The 27,662-nt window shown below is 36.4% G+C and overlaps 2 protein-coding genes across 4 annotated transcripts; one reads left to right on the plus strand and one right to left on the minus strand.

The window, feature by feature from the left end:
• The first annotated feature begins 7,437 nt into the window (after nucleotides 1-7,437).
• LOC107758443 (actin, aortic smooth muscle) lies at nucleotides 7,438-13,929 on the plus strand. The gene is made up of 9 exons (XM_016576174.1): nucleotides 7,438-7,757; nucleotides 9,053-9,224; nucleotides 9,624-9,752; nucleotides 10,330-10,440; nucleotides 11,585-11,669; nucleotides 11,754-11,915; nucleotides 12,150-12,341; nucleotides 12,440-12,621; nucleotides 13,309-13,929. The coding sequence occupies exons 2-9, from the start codon at nucleotides 9,096-9,098 to the stop codon at nucleotides 13,450-13,452; spliced, it is 1,134 nt and encodes a 377-aa protein (XP_016431660.1). The 5' UTR covers nucleotides 7,438-7,757; nucleotides 9,053-9,095; the 3' UTR covers nucleotides 13,453-13,929.
• A 319-nt stretch (nucleotides 13,930-14,248) lies between these two features.
• LOC107758441 (AMSH-like protease) lies at nucleotides 14,249-26,753 on the minus strand. Of its 3 annotated transcripts, XM_016576171.1 has the most exons (12): nucleotides 26,329-26,752; nucleotides 24,515-24,621; nucleotides 22,778-22,995; nucleotides 22,507-22,582; nucleotides 21,511-21,606; nucleotides 21,089-21,398; nucleotides 20,170-20,294; nucleotides 19,503-19,640; nucleotides 16,425-16,537; nucleotides 15,851-15,950; nucleotides 15,673-15,725; nucleotides 14,249-15,383 (listed from the first exon to the last, which is right to left on the minus strand). In XM_016576171.1, exons 2-12 carry the CDS (start codon nucleotides 24,542-24,544, stop codon nucleotides 15,266-15,268), a joined length of 1,377 nt encoding a protein of 458 aa, XP_016431657.1. In that variant the 5' UTR covers nucleotides 24,545-24,621; nucleotides 26,329-26,752; the 3' UTR covers nucleotides 14,249-15,265. The 3 variants fall into 3 exon arrangements, with proteins under 3 accessions (XP_016431657.1, XP_016431658.1, XP_016431659.1); XM_016576172.1 differs by having other exon boundaries at nucleotides 15,303-15,725; nucleotides 26,329-26,750; XM_016576173.1 differs by lacking the exons at nucleotides 14,249-15,383; nucleotides 15,673-15,725; nucleotides 15,851-15,950 and adding an exon at nucleotides 19,301-19,413 and having other exon boundaries at nucleotides 16,465-16,537; nucleotides 26,329-26,753.
• Between the last annotated feature and the right edge of the window lie 909 nt (nucleotides 26,754-27,662).

Raw genomic sequence — 27,662 nt, forward strand, 5'->3', positions numbered from 1 at the left:
GTGCTCAAAATTGTGAATATGAATGGGAATATATATCAGATATATTTTACTCATAAGAATTTCTAATTGTGTCCAACGTGTATTTGAGAAAAAAACATTTATTTCATAATGATATGATCAAAAAGGTGAGCTCTGTACATCACAACACAACAGATAATAACTAACAAAAATGACAAAACAACAACAAAAGTTTAAATGAAGTCAGCAAACCACAACAATCCTTTAACCGTATAGTTTGTTCATATTGTTGTTAGTATTGTTTCATAAACTGGAAACGTTTTTATTGCGAGTACTGTATGTTATCAGTGTGTTTGCTATAAACAATTTAAGTTCTAGAAATGTGCTATGTTAATAATACATTTTATAATAAAAAAGAGACAGAAAGAGGCATGCTGTATGGTTGGTTTATGGAGTGTAAATTAAAGCAGCCTTGCACAAACTTGTTCTTCTTGATACTTGCATCCTGATGGCAATAGGCAATATCAAGCTTATCTCACATATTGTGATTCACACTGCTTACTTGCGTCAATTCAAGGCCTTCTGGTATGATTTACTGTGAGTTGAAATATGTTATTGAGCAATCTGTTGTTGAGGCCTATTTGGCAATGGAGATGACAGTACACAGGAAAGAGAGTAATGGCAAGTCAAACAGATGTAATGTGTTAAACAACATTTATTTCTGAGGAACAGCAACAATAAGTTATATTGTTAACAATAAGTTATCATTTCTGATAGATCTAATGATTATCACAACAGTCTGATTAGGGATGCACAATCTGTACCACATTTTTTGCTTTTATAGTATTTTTAAATAATTGTATCTGTCGATATTGGATATTTGATTTTGCATGGTCATTTCTCTTTTTTAATAGGTTAAATATAATGAATATGAATATACATTAAATGAAGTAAAATTAATATAAGATCCATAAAATGTTTTTTTTTTTAATTCTGTATATAATATGCAGTGTAATGGTGTGATGCATTGTACCATTTAAAACTGGTGAATTTAGTTTTTAACAAAATAGTATAAAAGTTTAATATTTGCTATTCATCTGCATTTGGACAAAATTATAAAATTGTTTCATGTTAAATTACTTTATCCTTTCACAGGTTAATATGCAGACAACAGCACCCATCCATAAAGGGTTTTCTTTGGGAAAAAAGTTTAAAAACTGTGAAACTCTCTGATTTTATTTATTTTTTTAACCTAGAGCAGTACATGGACCAGTGCATCTATTAGGGACTTTACAGTTGAAACTGTGGCATGTGGTCCGCTCAAAACATTATTAAATGTGCCACTGGACAAAGTTTCGTAATGGCCTAAATTTAAATAGATTTAAAAAACCCTTCAAGACTTTTTTCCACATGAAGGGGCCCACAATGTAAGGCAGAAACAGAACGGAAATCAAGCAGATGTACATAATGACCACAGAATATGTAGATGAATACACTAATGTCTTCCGTCCTGTCTCTAATTTTTTCCTTCCAATGTGTGACGTAAGAGCCCAGTTAATTTTTTTATGTAAAGTTTAAAGAGCATTAACATTATGTGCCCTCAAGCATAATAAATTTGTTTTTGGGACTGGTGTAAAATTATCTAGGCCTATGCATGTATTCTGTGAGTGTGTTATGTCGGATTTCTTGTAATGACTTGCTCTGGCATATTTTTCACGGGTAGTTTGTGGTGTCTTTTAACATGTCACAACCACATTCATGCATTTCCTTCTGGTTTAAACCACATCAGATAATCTAGGTCAAAGGATTATTACAAATGGCAAATTTGTAATATTTATTAATGTTAAGAATTAAACATTACTAATTAAGGTTTGGAATAAAATATTCAGACTTTCCTGTGTACATAAAAACCTAAAGGTGGTGGATAAACCACATTATATTATTATCAGATTAAAAACCTTTCTCAAAAAAAAAAAAAAAGCATTTCAGCATGACAAATTTATTATTTATTTTCCGCAATATATATATAATAGTCTATATACTATGAATTAAAAATAAATGTAAAGTATTTTAAAACAAAATTGTGTAAAGTAAATCTGTCCGATTTAAGAAGATCTGCAATCCCAAACCATGTCCTCTCTCAAGAGAGGTGTCACACTTGCGGCTGAATAGAGCGCCCCGTGAGGGATCTTTGTTTAGGTGCAGCCTGAAGATTCACGTGATAAAGTGAAACTGTACTTTCAAGTCAGAGTAGTAATCGCCTTTCATCATTGTTTAACCTCGAGGGAAAGTCCATGACGCGTACGCCTTCTATTGACGGTTTCCATTTCCCAGCGTGATGAAATACTCGGAATAAACATGCCATGTGTAAGGCAGACAAACATCGGCACGGCACAAAAAAGTCCGGTTTTGTTGATTAATTAATAGTGGCAATAATTTGTTAATTAAATTGGAGAGACCGGAGTTAGTAGGCTCTCTATCTCAGTAACTGTACAACACAAAATAAAATAAAATAAAAATATTAATTTGAGAATTTTATTTATTTTCCAAACTAAAACTTCAATATTTTTTTTTGACGTTGTTGGGTTACAAGTGATTGCTTGTTAACATTATTAAACCATAAATTTAAGGATAAGGCGGTTTTTTCTTTCTTTCAGTGTTTGGCCAGGGCAAGTTGTCACCTTTTTAAATGTTTTAATTTTATACACTTTATTAATTACAATATTCACTGACTAAAATAATGGTTTGATATTTTATATTTCTTTATAGATACCAGCAAACAGTATCAATAAAGAAATTCCTTGAGTATCTTCACAGTCAACCCTATTGATTCCTGTCTGAAAATAATTGCCACAAGGGGGCAAAATGGATGTAGTGAGTGGACATGAGTAGTTGGCAGTTTAGCCTAAGAGTAATTGAAATGTGGTTAAAGATTATTAGAAAAAGGCAATGGAGAGGCTAGAAGTATGCCATGTAATAGGCTTACTTAATCTATTGATTGTTTCCAAGACATACTGTAAAAAAAAATAAAATAAAATAAAAAACTTTTTTGAGAATTTTATCTCTCACGCACTTTCAAAGTTTTAAAGGGTTGAATAATCAATGGGGGATTTCTAAACGAGAAATAGCGTAACAAGGATTGTGAGATTGAGGAACAGTGATCACGGCACACAGCTGTCATACGACATTCCAGAGCTGCTTGTGAGGAGATGCTTGTTGATACTAGGTGTCCAATAAGACACAGACTTGACTCCATTAAGAGCACAGCTGCTTTGCCATTTTCGGTCAAAGCACATTCCAAACGAGCAGAAATTGTGTCCACTTCCCAGTAGCAAACTCTTCTACATGTTGCTACTGTTAATAGTTTAGCTTAGTACATTAAGATCTGGTTTCACAGACAGGGCTTAGATTAAGCCAGGATTAGGCCATAGTTCAATTAGGACATTTAAGTAGTTTTTATAAATGTGCCTTTGAAAAAAACATTACTGGTGTACATCCTGAGACAAAACAATGACATATTTTAAAGGGGTCATATGATGCTATTTTAAAGATCATTATTTTGTGTATTTGGTATAACAGAATATGTTGACATGCTTTAATGTTCAAAAAACACATTATTTTTCAAATACTGTACATTATTGTAGGTCCTCTATGCCCCGCCTCTCTCAAACACGTCATTTTCAACAAAGCCCCCTCCTTTGACAAGCGCAGTCCGCTCTGATTGGCCAGCTGACCCAGTGCATCGTGATTGGCCGAACACCTAACACTCCAAAGAGAAAGGAAAAATTGAAATCGCATCATATGACCCCTTTAAGATATGCAGTGCAAGTTTCTTTCAGTTAAATCGGGCTCAGACATGCAATTTAATCTTGGAACTATAGGCTTAAGACTTGTTTGTGAAACTGGGGGAAAATGTATAAAAAGTATCACCCAAAAAACAAATAAACAAACAAAAAATGTTAATTTAATTAACCCACATGTCATTCCAAGTCTATATGACTTTCTTTTTTCTGTGTAACATAAAATAAGACATTTTAAAGAATGTTTCAAATGCTTTTGTATATACAATCAAGTCAAAAAGATCCAAAACAACACTGGGTTTCACAGATTTTCCTTTTATTAATCCCTTTAATGCATTTAATTACAGTATTGCTTGAAATGCTGGTTTATTTTGTACTGACAAGGTGTGGTTGACTTAACGATAACGGGGGTTTACACATTTCAAAGAAGTTAGAAAACATACTTGATCCAGTCTATATTGCAAGTATATGTAATATAAAATGTAAAAAAACAGCTATTATAATTAATCAGACAAAGTTGTATGATGCAAATGTCTTGCAAGCAAAAACATGTCAAATAAGTCAAGTCAAGTCACCTTTATTTGTATAGCGCTTTATACAATATACTGATTGTGTCAAAGCAGCTTTACAGTGTCAAACAGGAAAATAGTTTGTCAATAATGCAAGAAGACAATGACAGTGTCCTTTTTTCCTGATAAAGTCAGTGATGATTCAGTGCTGTCATCCTCCAGTTCAGCTCTCTTCCAATAGTGTCAGTGCAATCAGTCAAGGGTCCCCAACTAAGCAAGACAAAAGGCGACAGTGGCAATAAGACCAGGCTGCAATAAGACTGTGCTCAGGCCAAACTCCAAATACTACATTCACATACTATTCCTTATACTTCAAGTCAGAATCCTACTGTACAACCTAAACATGGCAATGAACAGTTTATATAAACAGTTTTCTTCCTCTGGCCTTTCCCCCATCTGAGGGGTCTTCCACCATACACACAAGGACAGAGACATTTGCATGCAACATACACTGTATTTGTCTGCAGCAGACTGTATTTTGTGTGATTTCCCAGACCACACCTTCAGAGGGGTCATTTCTTCCCTTACATGCCTCTGAGTGCAGTGGACTGCCAAGACGTTTCTAATTTACAGAACAGTTCCTTTTTTGGTGCGGCAAGGCTGCGCGTACTGCTGAAGGGGAAGGGGAAAGCAAGCTCTTGTCTTGAATGAGGACAGCTGAGCAGAAAATGGCCTAAAAAGAGACAGACGCATTCTGCGAGATTGTTTACTTGAGGTTAATCGCGAATCTTCCCAGGAATGTATCTGAAAAGAAAAAAAACAAAGCCCAAACATACCTAAAGTGACCTGGTGTGACTAGTTGGGTGTGTTTTGCATCACAGGCTGCTTTCCTTTCTCTAAGCTAATATTGTAATTATATATTCTATGTATCTGTGTACATTTTGCGTTTAAATTGAATACTTTTGCTGACTGTTGTTTAATTAGAAGCATTCCATGGAGTTTTTCCATTGTATGCTTGAGCCAGAATGTCACGTGATCCCAGGACAGATACTAGAAACTTGGAAAGAAATGAAATAACTGAAACTGTGATAGTTATTAGTGTCTTAGAAACAAAACTTCCTTAAATCTCTAATGATATATTACTTAATGAGTGTATTTTTAGCATTTCAGAAGTCAACATGCAAGGCAACCGGTTGGTTGATAATGCAAGATGTTATTCTTCATACTTCAGCTTAGATTTGTTGTAATATCTTTGTTGATTTACTTCCTTCTATGACTTGAAAATATGGTTCAGTACACTGAAATAAAAGATAAAAAGATTACAATTTTTTTCAAAGTTGTAAATAAAACAAAGATTACTGGAAGATTATCAGAATTTCATGTTTAATTCAATGTGTTACTTGCCATTTCTTTGTAATGAATTGTGCAATTTACTACCAGTTTCTGAGTTTCTAGAATTTCAATTTACTACCAGTTTCTACACCCACATCTTTTTTTAGTGTAGTGGTCAAGCAAGTATTGTAGGTCCAAACACTTCTCAGGCTAAAGATTTTGTCAGCATTCATTCTCCAGAAGATGATGAATCAAAATCAAAATCAAAAAGCAGACCATGAAAGAGCTGTTATTATTCTTTACATAACCTTTACGTATTCTTTATCACATAATCATATTACCTGTGATTTCTTCTTCTGTCATTAAACGCTACATATTTGTTAAGAAAAAATGAAGATTTTCTCTACATAGGACTTTTTAGCACTGCTTGTCATGCTTTAGTTTACTGTAATATGCTCTCCCTATTGTTTTCCCTCAGAATGGGTTTTTATGTTTTGCACAACCCCACAGAAAATCGTTTTAAAAGACTTGTTATCACAGCTGAAGCTTGTCAATTGGTGCCACACAGGAAATTCATGTTAGCCTTTTTAAATCTAGCTATTCTAGCCTTATATAGTGATTTAAAATCTGCTTCAGTGGCCCAAAACCTTTATACAAAGAGAAATATATATTGTTCAAAAGTATGACAGGTTTTTGTTTTGTTTGGTTTTTTTTTTTGAAAGAAAGAAATGAACACTTCTATTCAGGGAGGATGCATTAAATTGATCAAAAGTGACAGCAAAAACATTTATATTGTTACGAAACATTTCTATTTAAAAAAATGCTGTACTTTGAATTTTCTATTCATCAATATATCACTGTTTCCACAAAATATTGATCAACAACTGTTTTCATCATTGACAATATCAAGAAATGTCAGCTTCGCTATCAAATGAACAAAATACATTTACGTTTACATTTACATTTAGTCATTTAGCAGACGCTTTTATCCAAAGCGACTTACAAATGAGGACAATAAAAGCAGTCAAAACTAACAAAAGAGCAACAATATATAAGTGCAAATGACAAGTCTCGGTTAGCCTAACGCAGTACACGTAGCAAGGTGTATATACTGTATATATATATTATACACACACACATATATATACACACACACACACACAAAGAAAAACAAGTAGATAGAATAGAAAAAATAGTGTTTTTTTTGTTTTGTTTGTTTTTTGATAAAAAAAGAAGATAAATATAGATAAAGTAGAATTAAAATAGAATAGAAAGTGCTAGAGTTAGAGTTTTTTGTATTAAAAAAAAAACATTTTAAAATATATTAAAATAGATGGCTGAGCATGAGTTTCTTTCCAAAACATGACCAAATCTTACTGACCCCAAACTTCTCAACAAAAAACAGGCCTAACCCAAAATGTGCTTGATGTTGTAACATTCCGTTTAATTTCATTGATTTTATTCTCATCAAACATATTATTTTATCATCACTGAATCAAAACTAGGACATAAAAAAACAAATGCAACTAAAACAACTAAATAAAAAATAGCATTACATTTTTATTTATTAATAAATAATAATAATATAATTGTTATATAAATATTAATAAATAAATTAGTAATAAGTATTAAATCAGGTAAAATAGCTTATCATTAAGGTAATCTTTGCAGGTTGCCACTTTTTGTGGTGTTTTTACTACATGGTAGTTTGAATTTTCACACTGTCAAGTGCTTTTAGTGTGTGACCTAAACCCTAATGACATGATCTAAATTCACTTTGCTGTTCTTTCTCAGTTTCAGGCGTGGGCCATGATATGTGTCTGTGTAGTAGAGCAGGGGCCAGCACTGTGTTTATGTTCCTGCATGATGAGGTCCCCAAAATTTCCAAGGAGAAAAAAAGGAAAAGGGCCATTGGAATGCCCTGAGTGATGAGGCAGGAGGCCGCCCTGCTGCTGCCCGGATTGGAGTGTTTTCTCCCAGTCATCCCTATAAGGCTTTAGTGGAGTGAGGCTACCGATCTGAGTGCAGCCCAGGCTCCTTGTTTGGGATGTGGGAGGGTGTGGTGAGCAGGGATGGGAACTACATAAGTACACCACAAGCCAGTGAGTGGTACACCATCACCAAGTGGCTAAATCCCCCCCGGCCCAGCACTGTCAGGGTAAGTGTCATTCATGTCGCCTCACATCCTCTCTCTTTTTTCTCTCACTCTCCATCTCTTTCTGTCCATCCAGCTTTGTACTTTGCAAGCATTACCTGATGCTGATAGACTCAAATGAGGTTTTGTCAAGCTTGAACTTGAAACATGCTGTTGTTTAGAGAAAAGGTTTCTGCACAGGTGTAAGCTTCTTTTACTACGTTTTGGTTGGTTAGAGTGTTTTGTGAAGTGTTTTTTAGATTCATCTTAATTTAAGTGAAATATTATTGTGTGATGTTTTTGCAATGATGTTTCTAAGGATTATCCTTGGAAGTGTTTCTAAAAGTACAGTAGATAGATTTTCTTTTTGCAGATTTACCAAAGGATATTACTGAAAGCATTTATGTTTATGAGGAACTAATATGCACATACATGTCTGATGCATCTATTTTTTAGCATCTGTAATTGTATGATTGTATGATGATGCTGATTGTTAAGGCTCTGAGTTTGTAAATGAAGGTGAGGACTTGGAAATTAGGACGGCTGTGGAAGCCCATTTGATTTGTGAGGTTTATGACTAAATATGGTTCTTCTGGACCACTGACCCATCCCTTCTTTTCCTCACCCACTCTCTTTTTTCATAAAGTATTGTAGACAGGCAGAGACAGAGGGAGGGAGAGTCCAAAGACAGACATGCTTCCCCATCATTTCCAAATTAGGAAGTTTTCCCATGGTGCACTCAGTAAGGGCTGCAGGATGGATTTAAAGAAGATGTGTGTGTGTGTGTGTGTGTGTGTGTGTGTGTGTGTTACACACATATAACAAGGATTTTGGATATTGCCATCTTTGTGGGGACATTTTATTCCCATAACATATATCTGAACTGCACACATATTTACACATGTTTCATCAAAGCAAACTTTAAACAATATTTGAAACCAATTCTGTTTCCTTATTGCTTACCAAAAAAGGAGCATGAATTAGTTTATGAATAGACTTACCTGGTATACATTACCTTCTTTGTAGTATTCCTATTCATGGTTCAGTGGGTGTGCACACAAACTCCCACACGTATGCGGTTATTTCCCATGACATATATAACATTGACTTTTGTTTTTATAGTAAGCAAATTATAATTATAACCCTACCCTAAAAGAAATATTTTGCATTTTTAGAATAACATGTATTTTTATTTTATTTAGAAATAATTTTTCCATTTTAGGAAAGATCCAAAATGTCTCTAAAAGGGGATTTAGCTTACTTCTGGGATCCATCCCCCAAAAGTATGTATACAGCATTAAAAATGAACTTTCTTGCAGTGATTGTCTCCTGTAGGAGTAAGGAAGGAAATCCGAGCTGAAAATGTGTGACGACGAGGAAAGCACTGCCCTTGTGTGTGACAATGGATCAGGACTGTGTAAGGCAGGCTTCGCTGGGGATGATGCTCCCAGAGCAGTGTTCCCCTCCATAGTGGGTCGTCCCAGACACCAGGTGTGTGACCCTCAACACACCACTAGGGGCCGATAAGCACTGCAGTCACTCGCAGCCAGCATCAATGAGTTCATTTTAGGAAAAAAAAAAAAAAAAAAAAAAATATATATATATAACAACAACATAAAATGCTGTATTTTAGCTTGTATTTGAGGGTAGTTATAGCTTATTGTTCACTTTAAGTTGAAGTGGGTGACAACTAAAAGTCATGTAATGCTCTGCACATTTTACTTATTTATCTTGATCTGATTCCAATGCTTTGTGGAAAGTTGGACTACAGCCCAGAGTGTCTGCATTGCACAAGATTGTAAAGATAGAATTAACTAGAACTCACTCTTACTTTTACGGGGGTGGTCTATTTCGTATGACTGTGTTAACCGTTGTTTACTTTTTTCTTAGGGAGTAATGGTGGGAATGGGGCAGAAAGATAGTTACGTTGGTGATGAGGCGCAAAGCAAAAGGGGAATCCTGACCCTCAAGTACCCTATCGAGCACGGCATCATCACAAACTGGGATGACATGGAAAAAGTAAGTAGATCCTATCAAACAAGCCAGACAACAAACCTAAACAATATGATTGCAAATAAGGAGTAGCTCTAAACAGTCTACCAAAAATATCTCTTATCTTTCCATGAGCATGCCTTATTGTACTTCAGGCTTAAATTGATCCTCTGTTCTTTCCATAATTCTGTGCTACATTTCCATATTACATACAATTTGCTGTAATGGCCCTCAAGATCTTTTGTCAGATAACACCTACATCTCCTCTAGTTTCGACACATACATTCTCTACACCTACGTCCATCAAAAGCATTTTTCCACATAACTCCAGCTATTCCCACTGATGACTCACTGTGACAATATCTCTCATGTCCCGCATTTCGCACCTCGTGGTGTTAACACATGTACACAACAGATGGTATTATTCACTAATCTATCTCAGCCCATGCGGTACCTCCTGATTGTGATCTATTTGTTAAACTGTAATTATGAGAATCAGCTTTCACAAGAACACAAAGTGATTCATTTGCCCATCTATTATCCTAAAAGTGCATTTCATGTGACAGTCATTTGTTCATTAATGTCCATTGTTTGTGCTCACCAGATCTGGCATCACTCTTTCTACAACGAGCTCCGTGTGGCTCCAGAGGAGCACCCCACTCTGCTGACAGAGGCCCCTCTCAATCCCAAAGCCAACAGGGAAAAGATGACCCAGGTTAGAGCTGAATTCACGGGTGAATGAGAAAGCTGATAACGATCTGTAGTTTATAAAACTGACAAGAATTTTCTTCAACTCCAGCTTACCTCCTTTAAGCCTTCAGGGTCTTGAGATGTTATCAGATACGCCTACAGTAGTGTTACCAGACAAAGGGTGAATTCACTTGTGTACGTTGTTTGGTTCTAAGTTATGCAGAAAGCACATAAAAAGAAACTGTGGAGTTGATTAATATTATCTTGCATGACATAAATCATACATTGTCAAACCGCAAATGTTGAATGTAAGTGATTATTTAACTGCTACGATTATCAGTAGTAAAAATAAAAACCCATTGTGGCTTTGGTAGTAGAAGAAAATTCCCCCACGGTGGCTTCAAAATGCATGTTTGAGGTATATCTATGTGTAATTTATGTTGTAGAACAAAATATGAAAGTTCATTTTAAATAAAAAATTGCTATTCTAAAAAAAATCCTAGGCAATTCCAAAGAGCACAAAATGATAATTCAATGTCACATGATTCTTTAAAAATCATTGTAATTTGCTGTAATTTGAATTGGTGCTCAAGAAACATTTTGACTTATTATTAAATGTTGATAACAGATGATACATTTTTTCATGATTCTTTGATGACTGTAACTTTCAAAGGAACAGAATTGATTTTGTAGCATTGTAAATGTCTCTTCTTTCACTTCTGAATAATTTAACGTGTCCTTGTTGAATAGTATTTAAAAAAGGACAGTATTTATAACGGGTTCTGATTGCTTCAAACTGGCAACTTGTCTATTCGAACTGATCATCAACAGAATTCATAAGAGTCATTTGTTTAGGGAAACAGCTACACTGGTTGTGCTGTATGTTTTAGATTAACTAAAAATAACGGCTAATTTGTTTGTAATTCAGATTAGACTGGTCACGTTGTATGTTTGTTTTTGCATGCAGCCAGTGATGACAATTCTATAAAAAGACACATTTACAGTATACACATAGAGTGATCTGCAGATTTTAAGAGTCAATTTCTTGGCATTGTCAAAGAGAAGATTAATCAGAAATCAATATTTTAACCTACTGTTCAGTAAAACCCGAAAGCACTTGGTTGATTGTTGGTTCTGTTCATAAACACAGTGCTTGTCTCACTTTGCAGATCATGTTTGAGACCTTCAATGTTCCAGCCATGTATGTAGCTATCCAAGCGGTGCTCTCCCTCTACGCTTCTGGTCGTACAACAGGTCAGTTCACCTGTCAAACAGGTCATAGCTCACATTTGACTTACATTGCTACACATTACCAAGCACTTTATTCTTGTCGAACAGGCATTGTCCTTGACTCTGGTGATGGTGTCACCCACAATGTGCCCATTTACGAGGGCTACGCTCTTCCGCATGCCATTATGCGCTTGGACTTGGCCGGCCGTGATCTCACTGACTACCTCATGAAGATCCTAACTGAACGAGGCTACTCATTCGTCACCACTGGTGAGTCTGGACACGTACAGTACCAGCATAATGATATGAAATATAAAATATAGTTTTACGCTTATAGTTTGAATATAACAAGAAACAATTGCCAATGGGAATAAGAAAAAAAAACTTAAATTAAAATGTGTTCTAATTAGTATCATTTGAATGTTTCAGTTGAACTAATTACTGTTTTAGAATATAGATTTAAAAATGTTGTTTTACCAAGTCTTTCTCATTTGCCTTGTATAGCTGAAAGAGAAATCGTCCGAGACATCAAGGAGAAGTTGTGCTATGTGGCGCTGGACTTTGAGAATGAGATGGCCACTGCAGCCTCTTCCTCCTCTCTGGAGAAGAGCTATGAGCTTCCCGATGGACAGGTCATCACCATTGGCAATGAGAGGTTCCGCTGCCCTGAGACACTCTTCCAGCCATCCTTCATTGGTGATCTCTCGCTTCTCTTTCTTCCCCTCTCTTTCCAAATGATGGATTCAGAGCACTCTGATATAAATGTTTAAATGCATCGATTTGCGCTTTGTTAGGAATGGAATCTGCTGGCATCCATGAAACCACTTACAACAGCATCATGAAATGCGACATTGACATCCGTAAGGACCTGTATGCCAACAACGTGCTGTCTGGTGGTACCACCATGTACCCTGGTATTGCAGACAGGATGCAGAAGGAGATCACTGCTTTGGCCCCCAGCACCATGAAGATCAAGGTCAGCATAGGCCAAAGATCAGATTAGATCATTCATTTTTCATACGTTTTCCAATTAATCACAGTTTCTGGTCTAACCGGGGTTATTGTTAACTAAACTAAAAGTCAAGTCAAGTCACCTTTATTTATACAGCGCTTTATACAACAAATACTGTTTTAAAGCAGCCTTACAGTAATAAACAGGAAAATAACAGAATCAATGCAAACTTCTTCAAATATGAGACAAATTAAAATTCTGCTGCCAAGGAGCTCTAAAAACGACATTACTCAGTTCAGTTCAATAACTGTAAAGTTTATTAATTATGAAACAAGTTCACTTCAGCTACAAGCAGCTCTAGAGGAGTCCACAATGTGGTTATTCAGCACAGTGTTATTCAATCAGCTCAGTGTTGATTTAATTCAGTTTCAATAACAGTCTTGAAATGGATACATTATTAAACAAATTCGATTAATCTATTCAAACTGGTTTAAAAAATATTTAACATTAAAACATTAACTGAAATCAAAAACCTATTTCAGCTAGTTGCCAAAGCAACTATATACATAAAATATAGACATTAAAAAAAAAAAGTAAAACACAACAAAATCAGTCAAATTTAAACGAAAAGGTAAAAGTAAAAACAAATTCAACATAGTAACTATATCATCAGTACTAAAATACCCCTGCTTCTACCTTGTATGTACTCAGATCATCGCCCCACCTGAGCGCAAGTACTCCGTATGGATTGGCGGCTCCATCCTAGCCTCCCTCTCCACCTTCCAGCAGATGTGGATAAGCAAGCAAGAGTATGACGAGGCCGGGCCATCCATTGTGCATCGCAAGTGCTTCTAAACGACACCTCCAACTCCCTCCTGTTCCCCTAATTCTATTATTGCTTCATAGCCTGTAAACTGTGAATGTACCCTTCCCTCTATTGTTTTGTCTTTGCACTGCCCACATCTGTTTTAATGTTTTGATTTAATTATGTCATGACAATATCGTGTTGTTTTAAATGGGTTCAAAAGCTTGATTGTGCTGCCAGTTTGAAAGATTGGGGAGATTCCTTTGGGTGGCGAGACTCCAGAGATGAGAAGAGGGCATTGAGGAACAGGGCTCATTCTCCCTTTTGTGTTAAAATGCTACGGGGTAACACAACTGCATGTCGGCTTTCAGGCAGTCTGTTTGGATATCATATGATAACTCCATGAAGGAATAAAGCTCTGCAATAATAACCTGTATTTCACCTCTTTTGTTTCTGCAACAAATTCCACAGCACATGATTAATATTTGCACATAAAAATATATTCTTAAAATTTGTCATGTTAATACATAGAAATAATTCTATATACTCACTGTAGTCACTGTAAATTCGATCAAATTTCTGTATACACAGGGTTCCTATGGAAAAACTGGAAGTATTTAAAATGGTGAATTCCAGGCCTGAAAAACTCATGGAAATGAATAAAATCTTAAAAGCTTTTCTAGTTCATCTCTATAATACTTAATCAGCTAGAAATTGCTCTTCTGAGTGCAATTTCTGTTAAAAGAAACTACTACTCTTCATAATTATTAATATCATCAAAATGATTATATTTATTTTCATTTTTTAAATAATTATTGATTTCTAATCATCATAAAGGACAAGAACAAAAGTCATGGAAAATCACCGGTCAAAAATGCTAAGGTGTTTTCTTAAACTAAATGTTAATGGAAATAGTTTTCCCATTTTTGACCAAAAATACCTGATATGTTGAAACATGTATGAGCAATCAATATCCTGTGATGAATCATGCTAAATATTTGCTTCTCATTTCATCATTCTATCATCAGTTTGCTTGGGTAGATGATGAAGCTTTTCACTCTAAATCAATTCCAGATTAAAAAACAAAAAAAAACAAAAAACAGCATCATGCCGTTTCATAACAGAGGTTTTTTGCTTTTATTAACAAATGCGCTGAGGAAAAATGGTGTTGCACTTGTACTCTCTTGTGCACAAAGAGCCACAACAGCACAGCACATGTCCGTGGAGCCACTGGCACACAGCAACACACGGAAGAAACAATCCAATGCCACATTATACAAGAAATACATGATATAGTGAATACTCTCTGAACTGCATGGAGTTCACAACTTATCGTACAACGAATTTCATCTTCCGCTGGTGACAAAAAGTTTTCTTCTCAAACCATAAATATAGTGGAGACAAAAATCAAGTTGTTAAAATGAGGGAATGGAACCCTGAGAGTAGTGCATTCAAGGCCCTCTGGTAATGTCTCTTAGGTTTCTTTGCTTATTCTGTTATGGGAATTTTGGTCTGGTCTAAGAGATCCCAATCTTGATTATACTTTTCAAGAGTCACTTCCCTTGTAATCAGGTCCACATTGGAAAAAATGCTGAACTTGGAAATCAAAACAGTCAGCTCACTGGCCAACTTCGTATCACGTCATTAGGCTGAAGTTGAAAAAAAAAAACAGAAATCCTTTAGCCTGAAAATATCTGAACTGACTGTATATACAAAGTATAATTATCAGCCATTCAACCGCATCGATTTTAACATAGTAAGGCCTAGAAATGACTCTCGTAGCAAACCATTTCATTTTTGTACTGGCAGCAAACACAAAACTAGAAAATTCAGTTAGGTTTAAAATGAAAACTGCAAGTGATATCACTTGATATGAAAAGGCAAATCACACACAGACACACACACAACTTCCTTTAAAAAAAGTCCTGAAATCAATTCACATTGTAGCAGCCTCATAGTATGCCTTGATAAAGGACGCCACCTTGAGGACAAAGAACCAAAACAGCAGTCAAATGATGAGATGGTACAATCTGACCACAACATTTTTGTTAAACACCTGGCCATGAACAAAAAGCGCATGATGACCTAAAAAACACAAAACACCATTGGAACATCTCAATAACTTCACTAAACCTGCTCACAGCAAACTGTGCAGCTGAGGGATTCTACCTTTTTGTAAAATAAATAAATACAAAAAAAAGCCTTCAAGTAAAGAAAGATATAAATATCCTTAATGGTTTGCTGAAATATTTCCTCTCTTCCTCTGTCACCTGAGGTCCAGAACTGTCGTTTTCGAGTCCTTCACCACAATGTGCTTGCAAATCTGCAAACAGAAAAAACTATTTTTCACTTCTCTAAAGGTGTTTCAATTTTGATGGCAACATTTGTAACAGAAGGCACATATAGCTGCCGATTTTCATATTCACAGCGGGAAAAGAGGGTTCTTACAGTGAACAGAGGAGGGTCTTTAGAGTGGGGGTGAAAACCTTTCAATCGGCATCCAGCCACTTCTCCCATTCCAGCACTGGTGAGGCGGAACACTCCCGTGCTGAAGAAGCAGAATGACACACATTTCATTGATCTCAATGATGTTTGTTTATATACATAATATACTTAATACAACCTTTTTATTTTTTGGAGTATGCATAGGTGTAGCATATCTATATACAGTATGTATCTATATACTTTTTATTTCTGTACTTTTTTGTGTTTCGGAAATCTAGCCATTAAAAAAAACTATCAATTTAGACGAATGATAAAATATAGAATATATTTGCAAGGTGTAGTTTATTCATAGTCTAATGAGATTCATTCTTTGAATTTATTTACATAAAATAATTTTTTTAACAACCAGAATCCCGAAATGATTCATGGATGTTTAAATGATAAACAATTGTTAAACAATCAAACAACCATTGATAAAAAATTAATTAATCTGCATTCATTTGATGTAGTGCTTTAGAGGCTGCAGATGAAAAAAGCCTTTAGGTTGTGTGAACACATATATAAGTGTCATACTCACTCATTGTGTTTAGGTGCGCAAACAATGGCGATGGCTTCAGGTAGCATGAGCTGATAAGAGCTGTGTGTGTGCAGATCCACGCTGGAGAGGAAGGCTGTCTGTGTCGGGTGTGTCTATGAGCCAAAAATGCAAATATTCAAATTAATGCCATTTAGTAGCCCCTTATTCTCATACAGCTATGAAATAATTTAACCATGCAAAATGAACACCAGGGGATACTAAGAATAAAAGTTCAGTAAATTGTTAAGCAGTTTCCATGGTGATCCTCAGACTGATCCCCATCATATTTGATTATGCAAATAATAAATTAATAAAATTGAATCAGTTTTTAAGTGCATGGTCTGCCACTTATAGAAGTAGCCTATTTGCATACACTACTGTTCAAAAGTTTGAAGAAGTCTCACTGCATTTATTTGATCAAAATACAGTAAATACAATAATATTGTGAATTATTATTACAAATTTAAAATAAATGTTTGTGGTGATCCTCAGACTGATCCCCATCATATTTATGCAAATAATAAATTAATAAAATTGAATCAGTTTTTAAGTGCCACTTATAGAAGTAGCCTATTTGCATACACTACTGTTCAAAAGTTTGAAGAAGTCTCACTGCATTTATTTGATCAAAATACAGTAAATACAATAATATTGTGAATTATTATTACAAATTTAAAATAAATGTTTGAATTTGAATATATTTATTATTCCCATGATGGCAAAGCTCAATATTGGGCAGCCATTGCTCCAGTCTTCATTGTCACATGATCCCTCAGAAATCATTCTAAAAAGCTGATTTGGCGCTCAAAAAACATTTCTTATTAATATCAGTCCAAAAAAGAAAAAGAAAGAAGAAAGAAGAAGAAAGAAAAGAAAGTGACGTGACATGTGGCCAAGTATGGTGACCCATACTCGGAATTAGTGCTCTGCATTTATCCCATCCAAAGTGCACACACACAGCAGTGAACACACACACACCGTGAACACACACCTGGAGGGCAAAAACTAGTAGCATAACTAATAAAGTTCAAAGATTATTACTGACAAGAACAGTCAGTAATAAAATAATTACATGTAAAATAACACTGCATAGTGTTCATTATATAAATTAAGTATAGATTGATCTTTGTTCATGCTGTATAGGCAGGTATAGCAGTCTAATGTCACTAAGACTGAATACATGGATCCAACATAATAAAACACAACTGATTTCTTTCTGTTTATGTTCACTTCTAATAAAGGCAGAGGCGGACAAAGTACTCAACTCCATTACTTGAGTGAAAGTACAGATACTGCTGGTCAAACATACGAGTCCGAATCTCTAACCATTAGGCCACGACTTCCCCAAAAGAAATGTTACATAACATTATACATTTCTGCCATCCTTGCTGAATAAAACTATTAATCCCTTAAAAAAAATCGTACATATCTTATTATTACTTAAAGAACATTAAGTACTTATTCAATACCACGGCAAAAACTAGTAGCATAACTAATAAAGTTCAAAGATTATTACTGACAAGAACAGTCAGTAATAAAATAATTACATGTAAAATAACACTGCATAGTGTTCATTATATAAATTAAGTATAGACTGATCTTTGTTCATGCTGTATAGGCAGGTATAGCAGTCTAATGTCACTAAGACTGAATACATGGATCCAACATAATAAAACACAACTTCTCAAGTAAATGTACTTAGTTACTGTCCACCTCTGCTTAAAGGTGACATATCATGAAAATCTGACTTTTCCAGGTTTTAAGTGCTATAATCAGGTCCCCAGTGCATCTACCAACCAAGGAAACGTGAAAAAGATTAACCCAGTAACTTTGTTTTGGTAAGCCTTTTTCTGCAAGCGTTTGAGAAAACGAGCGCGTCTGATTTCGCTCCCCTAGTGACGTTGCAAAGGGATCTCATTATAATATTACCACCCCTTAATCTGTAAGTTTCCACCCATGGCGCCGTCATTTTGATTTTGCAAGCGACAATGGTGTACCAGTTCTAATGCCATGGTGAAGGTTTGAGCAAATCATGCTAACTGTTCTGTCTTTGGCTGCACAGATGAGCACAGAACACTGTTTAGAGTCCCAGCCTCAGAGGAGACAAGACAGCAGTGGATTTATTGATTTATTTACTGAATATTGCTGCTGCCACACAGATCTAAAATAAATATGCGACAGAACCAAAACAGATGTTTTTAGCAGGTACAAGCTGTAATGGCGCAGATCTATTCTGGAAAAGGGGGCGGGGAGCAGCAGCTCATTTGCATTTAAAGAGACAGGCACGAAAAACAGCGTGTTTCTGCTTCCACTCAAAATAGGTATTTTCAAAATGATATAATAAATGATCTGTGGGGTATTTTGAGCTGACACTTCACAGAAACATTCTGGGGACACCACAGACTTACATTACATATTGTAAAAAGGGGCATAATATGTCTCCTTTAAGACATAACTGACTGTTTATGGGAATACTTTCTGAGACAGATTTCCATTCAAGCACAAGAAGGTGCGAAAGAGATCTAAATTCTGTCTGAACACTGTCTGAGATGCGGTTCTCTGAGTGCCTGCTTTGAAAGTGTGTGCACAGAAAACAGCATGGAAGTACCGATTAATAATAATTAATTAAGTTCTCTTTTGCCTCTTCTTGCACTTGAATAGTTTCAAATTGCTTGAATGTTTACACTGGCAAGACTTGCATACATCACTCTATGATGGTTCATAACTAATCTGCGAATCACAGGCATGCTGAACTGTGGGACCTGGTCTATACAGATCACAGATCAACTATGATCCATTGAACCCCTATTTTGGAGGGTACCCTCTTATTGCTAATTAAAATCAGATTAGCCAAAATATTTACTAAACAAACACACAAGGGGAATGGGATGTGAACAATGGCTGCTCAAAATCTGTGAAAATCTGTGGCGCTTTCTGCAGGCTCAGATTCTGTGTGGGCCTGAAAATTAGTCACCAGCAAGCTTTTCACCTGCCAAAGGTGTGGAAAAAAAAGAGGTGCACAGTCATAATCTTGGTGTTCAGAAATTACGTGACAGCCTGAAAAAGGGAGACACCCACATGGATCCAACCCAGGGTCAGAAGATTATGATGGTCCTGGTAACTGAACAGCTCTTCCACATTCTCCATGTCACAGTAGTCAGGACCGGCAGACTGCTTGGGGACGATCACATGGGTCAGCACAAACTCATTGTGCGTCTGCGGGACAACAAAACTGATTTTAGTTTGTCTATTAACACACAACATATCAGGCGGTCACAGCATCCTACAATTCATTCTTTATGGAAGCTGAGCATCCTGTAAAGGATTGTGGGATTGACAAGTGAAGCAAGTGATGAAAGTGTACAAAGGGGAGAAACTCTCAGCTTGAGACAATTGCTGGGAGGAATGCAACTGCTGCAAGATTAAGATGGATTGCAGGTGGTTGGTGAATAAGACACTAAAATTCTGTGTAATGCTCATGAATAATGCCACTATTCCATTTGAGTTGAAAGTATGAGGAAGTTCCTAGAGTGAACACCTAGTTTTTACACTGATTGTGCAACACTGATGCTCCTAGTTTTACAGTGAATGAGAAAGCTGCATATAACTAGCCCCCCCAAAAAAGATTTGACCTTTAACACTCCCCAAAACATATTCACACTCACTTCAGGAAAGGATCAGCAATTTCAGGAACAAAAGAATCTCACGTCCACAGAGAAGAGTTAAGTTCCAGCTGAGGCCTTACCAGTTTTCCACAGAGAACTCCACACGTCTCAATTCCTCTCGCCGTGTTACTGTCAGCCAGCAGAAGGAACCTGTAAGTCAGGTCTCGTGGGATTAAAACCCGCCTCAGGCCTTCGACACGCTGATCTAGAAACACACAGCATAAAACAACATATTGTAGTTCTGCTAATAACACAAGCAAAGGATAATGTACAGTGAGACAGGTATTATTGCAAAATAAACCCCTTCAGAGTCAATAGAAGCTTTCTAGAATTTTGAACGTGTTTATTTCGTGATAACGACTCTGACTGTACATTATCCTACGTATTGTGTCTGTATGGCTGTTCAATATTAATCTTTTTATTCAGCCAGGGTACATTAAATAGATCAAAGGTGACAGTAAAGACATATACAACATTTGAACTTTCTATTCATCAAAGAATCCTGAAAAAATGTACCACAGTTTCCATAAAAGTATTAAACAGTACAACTGTTTTCTACATTGATAATAATGAAAAATGTTTCTTGAGCACCAAATCAGCCTATTAGAATGAATTTCTGATGAATCATGTGACACTAACGAAAGACTGAAACTAAAGCTTTGCTATCACAGAAATAAATTACATTTTAAAACATATTAAAATAAAAAAAAAAGTCCTTTCAAATTGCAATAATATTACTCTTTTTACTGTATTTTGATCAAATAAAGGCAGTCTTGGTGAGCGTGAGAAGTTATTAAGTTCTTTCAAAAATATGAAAAATTTTACCCCAAACTTTTAAATGGCAGTGTAAATAAGTGAACGTGAATTATTCGATTATATGAGAACAATAGCAATATGCAGTTTAACAATTAATGTATAAAAAACTGAATAATCAGAGAGCTGTGTATTAAATCACTACAATTACTAACAGGCAAATATGAGCTAGATGAGGGCACTCACTTTGTACAGCTGCTAAGGTGGCTGCCGGTTTGGGGACGGAGGCCGCTGGTTTGTTACGATTGGGGTCAAGGCGCACATGGTTTCTCGGGGTCTGGGATAAGCAGGACCCATCAGTTTGTTCAGGCAATTTGGGGACAGCCTCATCTCTGTGACTGGCCAACTCTTGTCTATGCAGTTGGTCCTCAAAGTAGCGGAACTGCTCAGACTCAATTTGCATCTTCCTGAGCTGTGCTACACGTTGCCGTTCCTCCTCCAACAGAGACATCTTCTGCAGTCGTTCACTACACATGTCAACAGCCATGGCTTGAGTCTGCAAAAATATTCACACATCATGATTAATATTCACAATAATTAAATGAATCTGAAATTTGGCTAACAGGTATTTCATCAGCAGTGAATGAGAAGTACTCTGACGAATGTACCTGACTCTTCAGATATTCACTGTGTTCTTTGCTGTATTTCTCATGGAGAAGTCTCTTCAGTTGGTCCTTTCGTGGAAAGGCCACTTCCTGCAATTTCTGAACATAATGAACAGATAATGGGACAAACATTAGGGGTTGTGTTACAGACAGCGAGTACCAGATCAATATGCGCTAAAGCTTTCATGGACATAATGATTTTTTTTAAAGCAGGGAATAGAGACACAAACCAATTACTCATCTTTTTTTTTTTTTAATTCAGGGACCAGCAGCAGACATTAAGATCAGTAGGTTAAAGAACCCATGAAATAAAAATTTGAGTTTTGTGGCTTTTAGTCACTGTCTGCTAGCACTGAGGCTATTTACAGTATATGTCAGTGGATGAAACCTTCAGAAGATATTCAGTAAAATTTAGACTACTGTCTTCCAAAAAACTAACCAAAAATATTGATCTCTCACGTTGCACTACAAATGCTGGTTAAAAAACAAAACCTCTATAGCAATACCACAGTGGGAATGCCTCTGTAGCAATATCAATAACAATGCCATCGACTAGCAATAGCAATTAGCAAATCATGGTTAATGACTTTGACATAAACCTCAGACTATTAGTTTTTAAAAAAGGACAAAATCATTGATATGTCACATCCTAACTTTTCCATTTTTTTAAATACTTTGAGGCACAAAACATGAATGAAAAAATGCATTAAAACATCCATAATAAAATAAAAATACAGTTTTAATCAGACTTTGTCTCTTAAACAATGATTGATAAATCAGGACACTAGGAAGAACCTTTTGACTTAAGTCAGTTTCATGTCACTATGTTGAAATGAAAGCAGAACATGAGTCCACACAAGGCAAACCCACAATGTGAGCAGCTGGGAGCCTGACAAGTCCTCTAGCCAAGGTAATTGAAAATGATGCTAATTAGATTTACAGTGGGCCGGGCGCAACAGGGCTCCATCAGTTCCTGAGAGTAACATGCCAGGGGCTTACCTTCATTATTACTTGCTTCTCAGGGACGTTGCACTGCTGATAGTCCCTGTGACTGGGGAGTTTCTCAACAAATAAACTGCGCAAGAGTGAAATAGGAAAATAAAGCTGAGGGCTGATTGCCATGAATTAGAGAAAACATTTTATGACAGCTGTGAAGACAAAACAAAACAAAAATGGCCCAAGATGCTGGGAAAGACTCCATCATCCCTGTGACCTTAAATACTGTAGGACAAGCGATAAGATGCGATAAGATAAGATTAAATAAACATACGTGATAAACTTGTTGTAGAGGACAAAGGCATTCTCCAAACTGCCCTCCTCTAGATAAACTGCTGCCATACGCTCCATCTCAACACCAGAGCGGAAGTAGCGTCTCGGGGCGATGTCTTCATTTATTTCAATGTTATAGCCCATTTTGCTGAGGGCCCGCACGCGTTCCACCGCTGGCAGAGTGACGTCAGTGTGATCTGGCTCTGCAGCTAACTTCTTCTGCAAACGGAGAGGACAACAAAAACCATGTGAATACAGTGCAGTGGCACATAGGGTACCCTCTGCAAACCATGAGACCATGATGACAATGCGCAAGAGTTTTATCAGCTACGAAATATTACTGCTGATAAAGACATACAGTGATGTAATTTTGGACAATTTATCCCTTTTTTTCAATACCTTTTTCCTTTAGCCTATTTTGTGTGCTTAAAGGAATAGTTTACCTAAAAATTTTTATTCTGTCATTAATTACTCACCCTTCGTGTCGTTCCAAACCCGTAAACCTTTGTTCATCTTCGGAAAACAAATTAATTTGTGTTCCAAAGATGAACAAAGGTTTACGGGTTTGGAACGACACGAAGGGTGAGTAATTAATGACGTAGTAATGAGTAATGGCCATGAAGCTATGATAATAATTTTTGTGTGCAAAGAAAACAAAAATAAACATTTATTCAACACTTTCTTCTCTTCCATGTGAGTCTTCTACTACGACGTATGCGTGTGATGCTGCTGACACAGGAGCCGGCGTTCTGACGTAGAACCCGGATGCACTGCGCCTTGATTACAAGCAGAGAAATGCATCGTGGTACTCTTGTGAACAATGTCCTTACTACCTTTCTAGGCCTTGAACATGTCAGTTGCGCTGCTGTCTATGCAGGGTCAGAAAGCTCTCGAATTTCATCAAAAATATCTTAATTTGTGTTCCGAAGATGAACAAAGGTTTACGGGTTTGGAACGACACGAAGGGTGAGTAATTAATGACGTAGTAATGAGTAATGGGTGAACTATCCCTTCAAATATTTCCTGCTCATTTTAAAAGTGTCAATCTGATGAGCTACATTATAGCTCTGCCAAAATAAAATTGCTCTAGAATAGGCAAACTGAACTAGGATTGGTCCCCATACACCAGCGGCATAGAGCATTTGGTCCCAAAGATATCACAGGCCTCCGATAAACACAACCTAAGCTCTGTTCATCACCCATCTTAGGTGAACCGGAACACCCAGCAGCACCCACGCGGAGTTCGCTTCCAGCTCTCATACTAATGACTAAACAGAGCCTCTGTTTTAGGGTCACTGAAAAGAGTGGGCGTCTTATCAACATGCAGCAGGACACTGATGGACTCCATAAGGGCCTGCCGAGCTGTTACACTTGTTGGACATGACAGATTGCTTGACTTTTGAACAGCACATGCACACAAATCTGTGAATGTTGTGAAAAAAAACAAATTAAAAGTCTCTGTACTATTGTTGGAGAATAGCACTCTGGGTGGCCAGAATAAGAAGACTATGTTTGAGCATGCATTCACAAAGAGGGGAAACAAAGTGTGAAGGGGGCTACATCCGTTACTTCCCTCTCGCCCACTCCAGGATGGAGGGATCTGAATGACGGAGCAGCTGCAATGGGAATACTAATGGGAGTGAGTCAGAGGAAGCCTTTCTGTCCCTGTGACCCACCTCCGAGTAATATCAGCTGTCCCCCACCACCCTCCTCCTCCTCCTCCCACAACGCCACTCACCAGTGTGCTGAAACTGAAGCCCTGGTCCATGGTGAGTTTACAACGCTGGCTGGCAGGCTTCGATCCTCCCTATGCATCCATCTGTCATCTCCCAAGATGATTCCAAGCTGAGGAGCAAGAAACATCATATCTGGCATCACAGCAGTTCTATTAAGAGGCCACTGGGTCGATACAGCCTTTCTTTTCAGTTACTCAACACTATCTTAGGCTACAACTCTACGCTGTAGAATTCCTAGCGTATTCTTCCTAATCTATTAACACGGTTACCATGCCCTGTGCATTTCCATGGGGATTATCAAATATAATTCAGCATCTCTGTCCAAATAACACGGTTATTCGTTCCAGAATCTGTGCTACAGTTGCTATGACAGCTTGTTACCATGCAGCAAAATACGGTGACTCATGGATATCTTCAGCTGTGAAAAAAAAAACCTTAGTGAGCTTTTTCATTTTGCACAAAGCTGGGTACATATTGCACTGTTTCTTTCTTTTTTACTATTTGAAAGCTGTACAGCAAATTGCAAATTAACAAATGGAAAAGTACCACCACCACCACCACCACAGAAGATTATATTCTGAATACCGATTCCATGGCAATTTAAAGTAGATGCACTGTTAAAATAAGAGAGCAGTGTAAAGGAGATGTGACAGATTTAACACTGAGCAATCTCTGATAATTAGGGCCTTGCATAATGTAAATTTGCATTTGATTAGTTAAGAAAATATATTATAAATCTAGATTATATGCATATAATATATGATGTGTATATTAATGTTCAAAATATTTTAGCAATTTCACATTTACTCATTAAAAAAAGCAGATAATGATTCAGTAGTACATAATGACTCAAGCAACTGTCTGGATTCACATGTCTCTAACAATACTTGCAAAAGGATTTTAAGCGTCACAAAAAAAAAACTTTTTTTTAAGAAAAAAAAAGTATTATTATAATGGTATGTGTTATAGACTGAAATAATAGCCCTCCAAAATACTAATTTATTATGGTGTTCTGCTGAAGTCTAAAGAGGGTTCATACAGTAAAAACACAAGCATTTTCAAGGAGGGATGAGTGGTTCTTCAACATATTTGAAGTCAATCAAACCGCAGTCCACATCTGCAAACATGTTTGTGTTAGGTAAAAATACAATCTCTATGACTGTGTCTCACGATTAAATGATTAACATGATGACTACTGTTTCTACTATATGTATGTACTAGGTTTGTCTAGCTAGCAATTGCTATTAATATGCCTGAAATGTATGATGTCAAAGTTCATGAAGGACTCATTCCTGCCCAGCACATGAATAAAACAGGCTCTAATATAATATACTGTATATTTATTTGTAATTAAAAACATTATTTAAATAGTGAGTAATGTGGGTATATGTAATATTACACTAAAGTAACTTTCTTTATACTTTCCAGTCTCCTCTGATTCATGAATTGTCCTCATAAATACGTACATTTTCAGTCACTATAAACGTATGATACAAATGCATTTTATATGATGATGAGCATCTAAAGTGCTCAAACTTGGAGCTCCTCCAATAAACAGTCAACATTAAGACGTCAGGCCAAAATCTACAGCACAGATATGATCATTATAATCACACAGTTCATACAAATAATATTACTTTATCAGTAAACCAGTCACAATGATCAGGACAGTGTTCAATACATTTCCCACCTGAAAAGATTGCAACAATTCCATTTAAACATTCATTTAAAAATTGTTTAGAAATAAAACCAGTAATAATCATAGGCCTAATTTATTACCACAAAATGAAATGTATAAATACAATAAAATCCTCACCTGTAGTTGAAGGGCTGTTGTGATCCCATGCTCCACATTCCTACAATCGTCACATGTGGCACATGCTAGAATTCAGCTCGAAAACAGGCAACTCGCGTAAATAAAAGGGCCGGTTTTGTATTATTGTCTAAAACTCTCGGTCTTTTGCCTTTGTGCCTCATGGAAGCTTTGTTCTTTTGGCATGGATATACGCGCAAAGCTAAAATGGCTGATTGCTGTCTTTCAGAGCGAATAACCCTGCGATGTCAGATGAATGCTGCTATAGCAGCGGTGCTTTTTCTGGCTGTGTTTCAAAACCTCACGAGCCGCCTATCTAGTCAGCATCCGGATTCTCTGGATTCTTCTATGATGCCCAAACGCTGTCTTGTTCACTAGATTTGAGCCGCAACCAGTGTGACAGCTAAAGGGGGTGGGAATGACTGTACGTCTGTAAAGGTAGATGCATATCATGACATACAAGCTTTTACTTGGATAAACAGATAGACACTCTCAGACATTACATGATTTTTAAGCACATTTACAGAGTCTATTCACATTCTAAAGACAGTGAAGCCTAACACGTTCCTCTCGAACTGTTTTCATTTATTTTGTGAAATGTTACGCCAGAAAAATAAATACTGACATTGTTTGTAGGCTATTTTTATCCACCAGATGAGGGCACAACTCCTCCGAATCGACAAATCACATCTGCCTAACAGGACTACTGACAAATAAAATCTCTTAAAATAATAAACATAGGCTACATCTAAACAATCGAAGCCCGTTTCTGCCACAGTTGAGTAAATATGATTCTGTAAATCATAACAGACAGTGCTGCAATGTCTGCAAATTATTTGAGCTTGTTTTTTTTTTTCTCGGAAAGTTTCTTATGAGCAGATGCGGGGTTTTGGGAGGGGATTATTTCTAAAATACATTAGTGTTTGACCTACATATTATGGCCGCTTCGCTTAATTTTGTCGTGGTTAATCTCAACTCAAGCACCCATCAGTGTGAACTAGCGCTGTGAGTGGGGTGGCGCTCTCTCCCGTGTCTCTTTCTGCTATTGTTGAGATGAGCAGAAAGACAATATTTTACTGGTAAATTAATGAGAAAGTTTTTCAAGTAGTTAAAAAAAATACTATTATCACAATTTTAAATTTCAAAATTATATTTTAGTATTACTAATGTTCTCTAAATAAGGGTGGAGGCGGGCTACTGCAGTAGCCTATACCAGATAAAAATATGTTTGTTACACATCCCTCAGTATTCACAGACAGTAGGCAACTGCATAAAAAAAATAAAAAAAACTTATTAAAAAAAAAAAAAAAAACTAATTTACAGACAGTGTCAGACCT

The sequence above is a fragment of the Sinocyclocheilus rhinocerous genome, unplaced genomic scaffold (genome assembly GCF_001515625.1).
Source record: "Sinocyclocheilus rhinocerous isolate Xijiao unplaced genomic scaffold, SAMN03320098_v1.1 scaffold1676, whole genome shotgun sequence".
NCBI classification, from domain to species: Eukaryota; Metazoa; Chordata; class Actinopteri; order Cypriniformes; family Cyprinidae; genus Sinocyclocheilus; species Sinocyclocheilus rhinocerous.

Bases quoted from the DNA above. Each gene is read 5' to 3' on its own strand.
- LOC107758443 (XM_016576174.1), top strand. From the start codon at position 9,096: ATGTGTGACGACGAGGAAAGCACTGCCCTTGTGTGTGACAATGGATCA. The intron at 12,342-12,439 runs GTGATCTCTCGC...GCGCTTTGTTAG, and splicing joins CTTCCAGCCATCCTTCATTG to GAATGGAATCTGCTGGCATC. The intron at 12,622-13,308 runs GTCAGCATAGGC...GTATGTACTCAG, and splicing joins CCAGCACCATGAAGATCAAG to ATCATCGCCCCACCTGAGCG.
- LOC107758441 (XM_016576171.1), bottom strand. From the start codon at position 24,544: ATGGACCAGGGCTTCAGTTTCAGCACACTG. The intron at 16,538-19,502 runs GTGGGTGTCTCC...TTTGGCTCATAG, and splicing joins TGACCCTGGGTTGGATCCAT to ACACACCCGACACAGACAGC. The intron at 15,951-16,424 runs GTGAGTATGACA...CTGCTTCTTCAG, and splicing joins TGCGCACCTAAACACAATGA to CACGGGAGTGTTCCGCCTCA.